This window comes from Corticium candelabrum, chromosome 1 (assembly GCF_963422355.1).
Source record: "Corticium candelabrum chromosome 1, ooCorCand1.1, whole genome shotgun sequence".
Taxonomy (NCBI): Eukaryota; Metazoa; Porifera; class Homoscleromorpha; order Homosclerophorida; family Plakinidae; genus Corticium; species Corticium candelabrum.
In genome coordinates, this window is record NC_085085.1 from 9,075,688 (window position 1) to 9,090,835 (window position 15,148).

The window sequence follows — 15,148 nt, forward strand, 5'->3', positions numbered from 1 at the left end:
CTTGTTTCTATCGACCCAAAAGATGTTTACACCTTGACGGAACGGGTCTGTTTTTGATTGCTTTAGGTGAATGCGCACCACAGACGGAGTGACATGTGAGTCGATGCTGACGTCTTGTGGAGCCAGGTGAACAGAGGCGTCGAATGCTGCTACGGAGCTTACGGTAAACTCTCCCGCTCGCATAAAACCAAAGAAACCCGTGCAGACTGCAGCCCATAGCATTGCTGCGTCGTAAAATGGTGATCTTTTTGCCCACACATCTTTCAAAATTCTCAATTCTGCCGGTGTAATAGGCAAGCGTTTGTCGACCTTCAGACGCGGTCCCTGCTGACGTCGAATTCCTTTCAAGACATAAGCTAGTTGTGGGAGAGTAGCGGTGAATGGGTCGCCCAAACCCGACTGAATCTGTAGGTGGCGCACTGCTGACAGGTAGCTTTTGATAGTTTTGTGAGAGAGACCGTCTTCGGCTAGGTGTGAGACAAACAAACATAGGCGGTGCTTGGATGTGGAAAGAGGGAGGAAGGAAAAACGATTGCAGAATTTTAGATACCGTGCTTGACCGGACGCGTATGCTTTCCTGGTAGAATCAGCTAAGCCTGACGCAAAGAAACGGCAAGCCGACGTCTCCAGGTGTGCGAGCTCCAGTCTAGATGGGGAGACAACAGCAGCTCCAGAAACTGTAGTGGACTGGCCTCTGGCTGCTCGTTGAGCTGCAACGACAGACACTGATTCTTAGGCATACTGTCTCGTGACAGGGCGTCCGCCGCTACGTTAGAGACACCCGGTATGTGCGTCGAGACCCAGGTAAAAGAGTAAAAGGCTGCTACAAAGTGCAACACCCTCAGCAATTGCATGACGATCTTATCTCGGCTAGACGATTTAGCAAGAGCCGACACCACAGTCTGATTGTCACATCGAAACAGCACTATTTCGCCGCGCCAAACTCTTCCTCATGTAGCGCTTGCTAGTAGAATTGGTAGCAGTTCTTTCGGTGCGATGCTGATTTCCTCCCATTTGCGTGACCATTTCCATTGAAACCAGTTGCACCGCCAGATGGCTCCGCATCCCCACGAGCCTGATGCGTCCGAGGTAAGCTGGATCGCTGGTGGCCGTGATACCAAAGTGTTGATAATGCTTTTTCCGTTCCAGCTTTCAAGAAATGCGTCCCACCACCGAAGATCCGCCCGCGCCTCACTGTTAATACGCACCCAGTAATGCAATTGCTTAACGGTACCTGCAAGATCGATTAGCCGACGCAGAAACGCTCGACCTGCTTTCACCACTGAAGTTGCGTGGTGCAGTGTACCAATCAGAGAGAGCAGCCGGCGCTTCGTGCAGGCGCGGCGCGTTAGCCATTCCGCAATTGTGGATTTTACTTTCTGCAGCTTAACGGCTGGTAAGCTGATGATCCCATCCTGCGAGTCGAGCTGCAAACCCAAGAATGTCAAGCACGTTGTGGGCCCCTCGAGCTTGTTTGTAGCTACTGGCACGCCTAGCTCGTTGCATATGCTTAATGCTTTCGCAAGGTTCTCATCGCATTCCGATGCTTGCGGACGTCCGAAAAATAGAAAATCGTCCAAATAATGTATGCCGGCTGTTAGGCCTTGGCAGGACATAATCCACATTAGCGCATATGCTACAGCAGAAAATATCTTGGGGGCCGAGCGCAAGCCAAAAGGTAAAGCTCGGTCGAGGTACACCTTGCCTTTCCACGATATTCCCAAGAGATGACGATCGTCTGGGTGAACGGGGATATGTCGATATGCACTCTGTATATCAAGCTTTGCCATCATAGCCCCTGTTCCCAGCTCGCATATTTTCCGTGCCGCCACGTCTATACTAACGTATGAGAGGGAGCACAAGTTAGGTGCAATGCCATCGTTGACGCTCGCTGCGCGAGGGGATGACAAATCTACGATAAGGCGCCATCGACCTGGTTGGTGAGCTTTTGGAATTACACCCATAGGGCTGATGTGAGCCTCCGCTGCTCTACGCTCGTCAGGACACGAGATACGTGCTGCCGCGCACTCTTCTTGCAAGTAACTGTCGATAACCGCGGCGTTTGCTCTTGCCGTTTTCATGTTCTTGCGGGATCGTCTTGCTTTTGCTTTGTTGTAATCGTAACCAATCCAGAATCCCCGAGACAAACCACTTACGATGTAGCTAGCGAAAACTGTATCCGGGTGGGTCGCCAGCGCTTGACGCCACGCGCCTACCATTAACGGGGACGTCCGAACCGTGTCCAGATGACGAGATGGCACCATTGGGCGGCAGCTGTCCAAGGCTAGCAGGTCTTCGGTGTAACGGTAGCGCGATCCTTGTACATTGCCCCTCTCTTGGATATTTCGCAATCGACGATAAGTGTCGAAAGAGGAGCCTGCCAATCAATGCGCTAGTCAGACCGAAGAACGCGTATTGTGCGAGTTACACACTTATAGTTGCCAATGGCTCATGAGGCTTACGTATAAGGGGGCTATTAAACGCTCCAACTCAAAAAACAGAACACACATGCCACAACAATATCCTGCAAGTACGCAATCCAATCAGCAATTACAAGCGCAAATACTAAGCGCCACAATATATTGTTGGCTTATTGCCTTCCGCTGTCCTGTCCTCTGCTGGACGCTGTTGGCTTTCCAGAGGCTGTCGGTGTAGTTGTGCGTTGCTCTGGGCACTCGCGCATCCTGTGGTTGCTTCGACAGCGCAAGCAAATATGTCGAAACGTGCAGTCAGGATAGCCGGCACAACTGCTAAAATTATAATTACGGCAGATTGGCTTTGGACCATCCCATGGCCTGTCACGTCGGTATCTTGATCCGCCTCCCGACAGCGTTCTCGAGGCTGATCCGGCTTCACGCAGAATTTGCGGCGGAGCGTCGTTCGGTTCTAACGCGCAAGAACCGGAAGCATGATCCGCTTCTAGGCAGTGAAAACACCTCGCCGTTGGCGCTTGGTCCATTGCCAAGATTGTCGCCGCAAAGAGAGGCGCGTGCAGCTGTCTCCAAGAAAGACTGCGGTTGGAAGCCGCCAACTGCCGAAAGCGCGCGTCATATAACAGCCAGCCTGTCCCGCTGTGGCACTGCGCTTCGTGCGCTACAAGCCGCAAGTACGCCATCACTTTCTTTGCCCGGGCAGGGTGCTTCCGCAGAAGAATCCCGGCGTACGTAGCAAAACACTGCACCCACGTAGGCAGTGTCGTGATCTGACGCAGGCGACGACGATTGGCTGGTTCCGCTGTAGCTTGCATGCGCCGCAGTAGCTCCAGGTTATCTGGAAGAAGCTCCGCAAAGTCCACGTGCTCCTGTGCCTGGATTAGTCGAACCAGACGAGCGGGTATTGGCGTGGTTCCTTCTCCCACAATGCAAGCTTCCGCGCTAGAGCTGAGCGCTGTTACTGTCGGCGCCACCGCCTCGACGCTGACAGACGTTGATAGGCTTGGCCCTAACGATGGCACAGTCGATGGCTGCATTAAAGAAACGCCGTGAATGACGGATGCTGCTGGTAGCGCTCCGAGCGTCTGTTCTGCAACAGCGCACGACGAAACATTTTATATGTAACCACAAGCACATGCATGCTGTCTCGATAACTTATTCTTATGTCCTGCGCTGCTACGCTGCCCGGCGTTGGTGCCTATAGTAGGCTGCAGTTTATGTATTATTTCCCTAGCTCCGAACGTACCTGAGGCAGCTTGAGATTGAGAGGCGAGTTTCTCTTGATCTTCTTTCAGAGCAGCCCGAGCAGCCTCTTTGGCCGCCTCTGCCATCAGGCCCTTAAGTTCAGCCAAGGACATGGTCACCGACGGGCTATCCTGGTCTTCCATCACAATTTTTTGGAGCGCTTACAACAAATTTTTCTGACGCGTTGACGCTTGCAATTGCTACAATGACCGCAACACGCCTGCAGTACCAAGTATATAATACTTCGCGCGGATAACTCCGCCCTTAGCTACAACGCGCGCAACGGCACCGCTAGCGCGCACGACTCCGGGGTGGAATCAACTCTGTCTAACGTTGTTAAACAACATTCAATATCATATATTAAACAATCCCTAGGAATAAAGCTAATGCCACGCCCATTTAAAAAATGCGGACTCCTGTAGCGTAGTGCGATACATCATAGTGTTAGCGTACATTAGATATATACGGGGACTACTGGAGTAAGCGCGCTTCCTACGTGTAGTAGATTCAAATAGACATCTAAGAAACATTGCTTAGTACCAGGAGTGGGTGATGGCGGTATCCGCTCATCTGGCTGTTCCTCCGCCTATGCCGCAAGATGGGCCTCTGGGCATAGCTGTCTATATAGAGTGAAGGTGGAAACATCATTTCCAGATTTACCCCACCGCATCAGGACAGTCAAAAGCGGACGTTGAGGTAAAATTGTCTTTGTTGCTCCACTTGATAGGTCCAGAAGGTATCAAAGTATATATCGCCATCTCAATTTCTGACGAAGAGCGCGGGAAAGACGGATTGAAATTTTTTAAAAGTTCAAAGCTATTTTGGCCAAGTTCGAGTCACATTTTCTTCCAAAGCTCAATATCACGTATGAAAGACGCAAATTCTTTAGTAGAAATCGTCAGCTAGGAGAGATCACTATTGAGCATTACGTCATAGAGTTGCGTACCTTGGCTAGGACGTGTTCCTTTGATCATTTGAAGAGTCTCTTATCAAAGATAGCTTAGTTTTGGAGTTGGTGATTCTAGTCTGAAAGAAAGACCGCTACGAACACAAGATTTTGATATAAGAAAGCTTATGAAATCTAGAATTGCCGCGCAGCAGAATCAAGTCGTGAGCAGATGCGAGTGTTAGACGGCATTTCAGATCGAGCCTCAGAAATACCAGTGGATTCAGTTGGGTATCGACGGAAACAAGAACAGGTAACGTCTTAACAGGGACGTAGTGTACCTCTAAATGTGGGGCTAAACTTCACGATGCTACAGGGCACGCCCATTTTTACGGGTACGCCTACTTTTATGAACACGCCCATTTTAAATTAATTTTTAATTGATTGATACGGTAGAATTAGTGGCATATCCAGACTAGAAAAAAGGTGGTGTGTATACTATATACAGCTTTGGTCCTCACACGTATCACAGTCCACAATTTTTATGATCACGCCTACGAAAGCTATAGCCCGGTCTAACTCAGCCCATGCCACCCTACACCCCTGGTCTAAACCAAAACCTACTCTGCAAACGTGTTCTCAGTGTGGTTATCGACATGGTACGCGCCGCTTCGCATTTGTATGCCCAAACAAGTCTGCAAGCAAGATACAGACAATTCGGCAGGAGACTCAAGCTATTCTCAAAACACCATGCATTGAGCAAGTCGACTGAAGCAGGGAGTGAAGTGCTAGCAAACGTAACATCAGGGAGCAACTCATATTCAGAATTGCTTTTAGGGCACTAACAGGCAGTGACCAAAGTTGGGTAGTTCCGATGATGACAATGGATCCCTAGTGCCCCCTAAGATAGATACAGGAGCACAAGCCAACTGCTGCCTTGAAGTGTTTACGATCAGCTCTCAAATAGATCGCCCTTGAACCGACGACCACACGGCTTATGCCGTGTAGGTAGATAAACCCTTGCTAGTGGATGGACAGTATTTGCAGAGTTTCAGCTTCCTTTGCAAGGATGTTCTATTTTTGCCACTTCCTGTTCTTTGTTCCTCCGGCAAAGTTGGCGGATCTCTTACTTGGTTTGGCCCAGTGTGACGAATTTTCACTGATAAGCGAGTCGGCAATAACGCGATGCATACTGTTCCTGTACATGCCGAGACATCTGCAGCGTTGCCGCTTACGGACCCGATGACCAATGATTATCTGCCGTTGTTCTAAGGAATTGACTTGCGTGACCACCAACATTCGATTCGAATCAAGGAAGGGGCAGTGCCCTGTGCAGTGACTGCACCCCGGCGAGTTACTTTTTCTCTTTTACCTAAATAAAAGAGTGATCGAGCTACAGAGAATGGTTGAGCTAGGCATTATTGCAGAGGTAACCACACCCACAGCTTGGGTAAGCCTAATGATGCCAGTTCCCAAAAACGATGGAATGGTTCGGATATGATTGGATTTGAAGGAATTGATTAAAGTAGTACAACGTGAACACTTTCAATTGCTTACAGCAGAAGAGCTGTTCTCAAAGATGCAAAGAACAAAGTTATTTCTACCTTGGATGGCGCCTCAGGGTTCTGACAGATCCCGCTTTCCCCTGATTGTTTGGAACTAACAACGTTCATTACTCTCTTTCGCCGATACAGAATCATCTCTGTTCGGAATAACATTCGGCCTGAAAGTGTCCCGCAGGGCTATGCATACGGTCTTGGAAGGGTTAGTCTAATAGAAGGGGTTGACTGTTTGATCGACGACAGAATTCTCTATGGAGCAACGGAAGATGAACATGACTGTCGTTTCCGTGCAGTTCTAGATCACTGTCAAGAGAGCGGTCTTCGGTTAAAGCCAGAAAAAAGTAAGTTTCGCGCTAGAGAGGTCACTTTCTTTGGTTACATTTTGACCGGTACAGGATTGAGACCGGATGAGACAAAATTAAGGACATAGCTGCTATGCGTAGATCTGAGAACCGTGAGGTGCTACGCCGTTTATGGGATGGTTGCCTATCTGGAGAAATTTCTCCCCTGTCATTCTGAAGTCTCTACCCCTTTGCGTAAATTGCTACATGTGATCGGACTTGGAACTGGACTTCGACGCACGAAGCGGTTTTTGTATCACTTCGTACTAGCATTACAACGGCCCCAGTCCCGGCATGCTACTCGCCCTTTGCGTCTACCACCGTCTTAGCGGATGCCTTGTCGCACGGTATTGGCGCAGTTTTATTGCAAATTAAGCCGAACGGTCGCCGAGCGCCGAGCGCCGATGATTTATGCATCTCGAGCTCTTTCAGACGCCGAGAAACGATATTCTCAAATTGAGGAGTCGCTCGTGGTGACGTGGGCCTGTCAGAAATTCCAGTCATATTTGTTTGGCAGAGATGATCCATGTAACGATATAGAAACAGGGATCACAAGCCCTTGGTAACAATCATGAATATGAAAGACCTAAATCAGTGCCCTCCCCGTTTGCAGAGGTCAAAGATGCGAATGACGACATACCGTACCAAGGTTACTTATGGTCCAGGAAAGCAGTTGATTGTGGCAGACGCGCTGTCCCTTGAACCTGTTGGACCAGCAGATCATGGGGTTGCAGGAGGTCATCGATTGTCATGTTAACGCCTTAGAAACTCTTATTTGGTCAAGGCAGAGCTCCACGGCAAGACGAGAACAGATACGTGAGCAGACATTGGAAGACCCACAGTTGGCCTAGTTGCTTCAGGATATACGTTCTGGATGGCCATGCAGCAACAAAACTTTAGACACCTGAACCGTCAAAGGATTTTGGTCCAGTCAACATATGTTTACTGAAGTCGAAGGTGTGATGTTAAAGGGTCATCAGATTGATATTCCCGTTGCTCTCAGGGGTGCATGACATGATTAATAGAGCACATGAAGGGCGTCTCGGAATTGCAAAATCTAAAGCAAGAGCTAGAGATGGGATGTGGTGGCCGGACGAGGGTGCACAGTTGGAAAACAATTAAGGTGTCTAGCTGTTATGTTTGTGCTAAGTATCGCCATCAGCAAAGCAAACAACCGCTCGTTCCAACCTTCACTCCAGAGTGGCAAAAGCTGGCTGCGGACATATTTGAACGATAGAAACATCAGTATCTACTGTTAGTAGACTACTACTCAAGGTTCCCAGTAGTCCATCAGCTAAAGGGTATGACGACATCATCAGTCGCATCCATTTTGAAGGAGAATTTCTCCCGGTATGGGTATCCGGCGTGTTGTTTAGTGATAACGGCCCTAAGTTTGTTTCCAGTGAAATGCAGGCATTCACTTCCTTGTATGGGTTATGTCAATCCACTTCGTCATCACGTGATCTTCAAGGGAGCGGCCTCGTCGAAAGGATGGTGCAAACTGTCATAGGTGTAGTGCAAAAGCTGCTGAAAATAGAGAGGATTTTCAACTAGCCTTGCTTGAATTCCAGTCAACACCCCAAGAAAGTACCGGCTATTCTCCAGCGCAGCTGTTGATGGGCCGTCGCCTTCGTACGACTTTACGACTTTTGCCTTCTAGTCCAACTACCTCCTTCCAGTGGTAACTTCTCAGTTGCAAAGAAATGATGCGCATATAGTAAAGAGAATCAGGTTCTCAATTCCAATCGCCGGCACGGAGCTCGATCGCCAGCTAATGACGTTACAGGTAGGGGTTTTGGGTAGCAAAAGGCAGACCTGGAAAATCCCAGCAGTGGCTCGCCGCAAATTCATGACCTTCGTATGTGGTAGTTGGAAATCCGAAACAGTGGAACTGGGTATCGTCAAAATCGTCAGCAACTTGATCCAACTTCGTCTCAAAACTGTCTTGTTCAGCAAGAGCAACGCAAGGTTCCCAAACGCTACTTGATAGCGACATTGAGGAAGAGACAAATGATCAGTTAGCCGGGGGTGAAAGTGGGGGGGAGCCAAGGAATCAGGCAGCTCTGATCGAATGATGATGAAGTCCAAGCAAATATGCAGCAGCAGGACAGAACGGGGACACTGCCAAGCAGTGGAGGTCACGAGGTCTGGCGGAGTCGTCAAACCTCCGAATTGGCTACGACTGTTAGACATTAGCTATGTTGTGTTGTGTTGACTAACTTGCTAGGGGGAGCTGTAACGCAGTGATACATCGTAGTGTTAGCATACGTTAGATGTATACGGGGACTACTGGAGCAAGCGTGTAGTATACGTAGATTCGAATAGACATCTAAGAAACCTTACGAACCTTCTAAAAATTCCTCGATCTGCCCCTGAGAAGTTCTAGTCCACCACCGAAGTCGAAAAGGATTCCCAAGCCAAGAAAGCCTTAGTAGATAAGAAGTGTAATATATTAATTAATAAGAGTTGCGCATGCGTTGTTAATCAGTCATACTCGTGTCAGTTGCCGGCAGTGTACATAGTCTCACTGATCACCATTAAGTATACCCATCTAGGTATTACTACTTTTTAAATTAAGACCGTGTTGAGTACAACAGCATCACAAAGTCAACTTCTTCTTCCACTGATTTCCATAGTTGAGAGGACTTTTCAATGTGACATCCACGATATTTCCTGTGAACAGCTCCATGGTTAGATAATAATTGTTGCCTCATCATCAACTTGCTGGCTGCGTCCAACCAATCTCTCCAACAGTACGTACCTCACAGACTCGATATATTCTATAACCTATTCCCAGCCTTTCTTATAATCACCCGTCTCCACGCAGAATCCACTAACTTGCAAACTGTTCTCGATTTTGAGTTCCACAAATGGCTCTCATAATTAGCTACGAACAGGTACAGTAGTTGTTTCATCATCACCCGTCTCCTAGCTATAGTTGGTTTAATGCGCCTATTCTTCCTGTACTGCATGCATTCGCAGTGATACGACCCAAGTAGGAATCCGGACCGTTCGCGAATGGGCTAGCCCATTCGGAAATTTTCGTACGAGCTAACCATTTGGGAATCCTCTAGCCAGTATAAGAATACGAAGTGAACAGAGTAGGAATTCAGACCCTTCGCGAATAGGCTAGCCTGTTTGCGACTGCGGTCAAAACCAATGTCCAAATAGTTCCGACTGCATGATAACGATTTACATATTCGTCTTCGGGTCTACATCAATTTTACCGTACAGCTGCAGAAAGAGTGCAGTTTGCGTTACTGAAATTTAGGGCAAACGGAAATTGAATAAATACTGTCGCCACAAAAAGACACCAGTAACGCGTGCACATAGGAGTTGTGCACACTGGAATTGCGTGCACACAAAAACACACTGAAGACGAGTCTAGACATGGAAAAGAATACACTGGAATTGCGTGCACCCAAAAAACCACAAATAACTATCACACAAAACACACTGGAATTGTGTATGGTATACGTACACTGGAATTGCACGCACAAAGAAATAAACTGGAACTATGCCCCTGAAATTGTAAAAAAGGAATTACGCAAAAATACACTAAAATTGTGCACACAAAATCACATTGGAAACAGCCACGAAAAATACACTGGAAACGCGCGCGCAAAGCCGCACGGTCTACTGAGAAATTATCACAGAAATCTATGTATTCGAACGCTATATATGGATGCGGCATTTTGTGTTATAAACCAGTTGGAAAAACCTCCGTAATCTTAATAACCCATTTGAGAAATAATGCTCTCACGCGGCTTTCCAACTCTATATTAATCGAATCACATTCAAAATTCCTCCAAAACCACCAAGAAATTTAAAAATTATCAATATGCGTAACTTTATAAAGTGATTCGGTTTTTCTTACCAACCCCGCCACTCTTGCGAAAGCAAAAACATCCACGTAATGCGGACATAATAATAACAATAATAATAATATATTTTGGCGCATACCACTACAGGTACAATGCTCTAAAAGATATACATATGCACATAACAAGTAAAATAGATAGTCATAGTCATAGCAGAATAAACGTAGAAGAATAAACAGACATAAATTAAAGTTTAATCCAGCTCTTGAAGTCCATGTCGAACAACACCATGATTCTTTTCCTTGTCTCATTGTCCACTGATTGCCACAAATTACCTTGAGTATCCAGAATGAACCCGCTCACTAAGATATTATTAGAATGAACGGCTCTCCATAAGAAAGAGAGCTGGCTGCATGGCACGCAATAGATCTGGAGCTTCCCTGATAGGCTCGCCAACAGTTTCCCGCAAGACTGTTCTGTTTGAGATCCCAAGCGAATCACCGTATGAATCACTTTTAGTCTCCATGCATTTTGGTAAACGGTTGAACGTTCAAATAAACAGTTTTGTGACCCTAGATTTGGTGCAGTCTTCCATCTATTGATTGATTTGATATCAGTCTAAGACTCTTAGACAATTTACCAAGTCTATTTTCACGCGCCATCAGACCTGTATAGGTTTCAAAGTTATCATAAATACACAACTGACGCAACACTAACAACAAAAGATACACTTGTAGCTACAAACTGTACAAGAGATATGAATTAACATTCGGATTTTGTGTAAAGTTCACTTCTATTATATCAAAAATATATCTGGCTGGGAGGTGAGATCTTCTGTGATGTTCTCTGTAGGAGTATGGACTTCTATATGAGTGCGAGTGCGACACGCCTGCCTTTGTGTCGGGCTTTCGTTGCCCCGATGTGTAGGGTATTGGCTTCTCGAGCAAGGATGGATCTATCTGTATACGTTGTTCTTCGACAACTTGTTGGAGGAATACAAGAGTCCTCCAATCTCGAGTGCAAAATTTTTGGTACCACAATATATATATGTAACTATACACGGAAGTCGCTGTTGAGAGGTATATGGTCTCCAGTTTGCCTTATAGGCGCTGCTATTGGGTGTTGGAGGACTTGCATTCTTTGGGTCGGTTTCTCCGCGGGTTTCTCTATATGGGTTCCTCTGTGAGTTCTTTCGCTGATTCTTCTGTGGGTTTCTCCGCGGGTTAATTCGTCGGCATGCAGGTTCCTTTGTGCATGGGGTTCTCCGCGTTTCTTTTTTCCCATTTTTTGGATCGAGAAGAAGTATGGCTAACCGGTCCTTTCCTTGGATGGTTGGTACGTACTTCTCCAATGACCGCATCTTCCACGGCCTCTATATATACAACCGACGTCTTCGACGGCTTGCTCTACAAATCCTCTATATACCGGATATCTTGGCATATATGGCGTCGCCCGAATCGTCTACCAGATACAGGAATAGGATGGTTTTAGGGGCGCCTCATAATACCTATCTTCTTGGGAATATCGTCTACATGCGTACTCTCCTTCCCAGAGATCGATGGTTTTAGTGCACTAACCCATCCACCCGTCCGTGCACCCTCCCATCCACTCACCCACCTACCCGTTCACCCACCTACCCGTTCACCCACCTACCCGTGCACCCACCTACCCGTGCACCCACCTACCCGTACACCCACCTACCCGTTCACCCACCTACCCGTTCACCCACCTACCCGTGCACCCACCTACCTGTGCACCCACCTACCCGTCACCCACCTACCCGTCACCCACCTACCCGTCACCCACCTACCCGTCCACCCGCCCACTTACCCGTCCACCCGCCCACTCACCCACCGTATACCAACCCCACCCAACCACCCACTCATCCATCCAAAGATACATCTGCAAAAACTTTCCGATATCCAGCGTGCACTCTGGAGCCTTCATGTATAGTTATGAGAATATCATAAATTCAGACACGGTGGCTACTTTTAGCCAGTTCCCAAGCAAAGATGTCTTTGTTTCACTTCCCTGTTACAAAGATAGCAAACAATACAGTATATAACCACATCAAATACACTAGTAATTTACATATTCCTATTTAATTAGGTTGGCAAACAGACGAGCAGATATCTGCTAGATGTGAGAAGAATCGCAAAGTTAATTTCTAATCTAATACAGGTAGCGACATTACAATGACTCACATACCTGTCATACACAAACAAACAGACTGGCAGGCAGGCAGACACAGTCGACACATGCACATGCATAACCTAAATATGAAATTCATACACATCTGACCTTTGGTGCAGGCACACAAAGAACTTCTTTCAGCCCTAGCACGGGCAGGTCAATTACAGCGAATCCCTTGCTACGAACATAGAATCTGAAACGAGGGCTGTCAACGCGCGCGTGCTTTCCATCTCCACTCGCCAGAACTCGTCGGATTAGCATCGCCTTCTCTTCACTAATTAATTGCGAGTTCTGTTTCGCTGAAAGAGTCTGAAGAAATTCAAGGAAGCTGTCCCGACGGTGATCAGCCATGTCTAGAACTAACGCGGGTTCGTATTTCGCGCGACTATTCGCGAATGGGTTAGCCCGTATAAGAATTCCCGAATGCGCCAGCGAACGGTCCGGATTCCTACTTGGGTCGTATCAGCAGCACCGTAGAATTTCCAATACTTGCTTTGACACCTAAATCTGTAGATGTGTTCTCCTCGCGCGTATGCCTAAGGTCTGGCTCGCGTGACTAGGTTGGCAAAAGTGTCACGTGGTAATACGGGTATCGGACGTTGTCTCTGGTAACCTGAACACAGGTTGGATTACGGTAGCTAGCAGCAGTTTGTGCAGGTCCGTTGCCGCATAATGGGCACTGGCGCGTCCAGCAGCAAGCAGAGCACTAGTACTAGGGATACGAGCCCAGACTCTGCCAATGTTCAGGAGGTATCGATAGTCAGTGAAGAGATTGCCTCGCCAGCTTCACAAGATCTAGACTATGAGAAACAATCGCCAGACGAATCAACCGACGACTTTCTCGACACTGAAGCTCGAGATCATTTGGCGACCAACCTGCAAACAGGGAGAGCTGTCGACGAGACTCATTATCTTGCTCGTGTGCGTTCTCCTCCTCGTCTGATGCCTAAAACCAAATACGTAATAGAGACTGAAAACCCAACAGTGACGATTAGTCAGTCGGACAAGACAGAGAACAGTATCCGGACGGCGGCTAAGACCGATGGACGTGTTGAGATGCGTGATCGTGATAGAGAGTTGAAGGATTTCACTAATGAAAGAGCTATGATTGGATCTTCTGGCGCAGTGACAGCTGACCTGTTCAGTCGTTTGAATGCTGGTCCACCGGCTTGCAGCACTCATGATCTTCACACGATGGCTGAAAGTAAGCTAGGAACAGTAAATTCAATACTTATACTAATCAGCTAGATATTAGCACATGGAGCCCTGATTATAGTATCAGTCAGCGTAAAGACCTCAATATATTACTGGTCAGGAGGGCTGCGATGACACATAATTCTTTTGTTTCTGCAGTCAATATCAAGTTACAGATTTGTTCTTTAATCTGCATGCATGTTCACAGAAAACTACCACAACCTAATCCAGTTGAGGTTGTGGACCTCTACCGGGTTTCTTTAATTAACTCCACAACCTAATACAGTTGAGCTCACCCTATAAAATTTTTTGTGCGACTTACATCCAAAATGCATGGGATGAGGGTCGACTCGCACATGCATAGCTCATTTACATACTTTGGACCTCATTTGCATGTGGAATGAATGGATATTTGTTTGTGGAATGTACAGATATTTGCTTGCAAAACGTACGAGAATCGCATGCGGAATGCACGAGAATCGCATGCACTGGGTTTGGTCATGAGCATGCGCCTCTAGACGTGATTGAGAACCATTTGACTGCGATTTCTTTGATTTCTGATTATATTTCTATCTATAACGTTCAATTACGAGCTGATATTTGACATTTGCAAACCTTAGCGAAAAGCACAGTCTAGAAATGTTTTCCACAAGAACAGTGTCTTTGCTTTCTTTTTACACTGTGGTTGTCAGTAATCTGCATATTTACTTGGTTTCTGATGATTCTCTTGCCTAGGTTGTGAATCACTATCGTGAGCGACCTCAGCAGTAGGCCTATATTCAGAGATTTCATCATTTTTTTGGTGAAGCAGTTGCAGTAACACAGACAGGAAAGACAAGACTCTTGTCTGGGCACCTGTAGTAGTTTGGATTTTCGAATCTGCTTCAAAAGCCTCAGTCCCAGCTCCATCATCCTATTTCTAGCATGAAGAAACTATGGTGGTTAGCTAGGTGACCATGCAGTGTGACAGGTAGTAGAGCTGGAGTGACAAAGTACTGTTTCTGTATAAGGACATGTCTTTGACTGTTGCTGGACTGTGAAGTCATAGTCCTCCTGCACTCGCAGACGCTACACTGCCAAAACAGCTAGACTGTTGAACTGCCAGTTGAGTGCCTGCATAGGTGAACAGAGCATGATGGTGATTGGCTACAGTAAAGGTTCCTGTTTAGCTCCGCCTTCTGAGCTTGGCTCCGATTGGTTCATTTCAATCTTCCTCAATCCAGCTGCGGATGTTGCAGACCGGTCACATCTTGTGAGCCTCTAGTTGGTAGCTGATTAGTTTCTAAATGCGCTAATTGCTAGTCTACAGTAGATAAATCCCACTCTTTGGTAGAGTCTGCAGTTCTGCCATGTTTTCTTTCAACTTCAACATATTCGTGTAGAGTACCTACGGTACAACACGAATAGTTGGGAAATCTGAACCCAGTGTGATCTGCGAGCATCTGGTAACGATGTTACTTTGTAGGTCTTCGTA

The 15,148-nt window shown here is 47.0% G+C and overlaps 1 protein-coding gene across 3 annotated transcripts in view; it reads left to right on the forward strand.

The window, feature by feature from the left end:
* Positions 1-13,093: 13,093 nt before the first annotated feature.
* Positions 13,094-15,148, forward strand: part of LOC134189847 (kinesin-like protein klp-3) — a 31,742-nt gene continuing 29,687 nt past the window's right edge. For all 3 annotated transcript variants that reach the window (XM_062658244.1, XM_062658250.1, XM_062658256.1), the window contains exon 1: positions 13,094-13,684. In XM_062658244.1, coding sequence (XP_062514228.1) covers positions 13,153-13,684 — 532 coding nt within the window. In that variant the 5' untranslated portion in view covers positions 13,094-13,152. The remainder of the gene's footprint in view (positions 13,685-15,148) is intronic.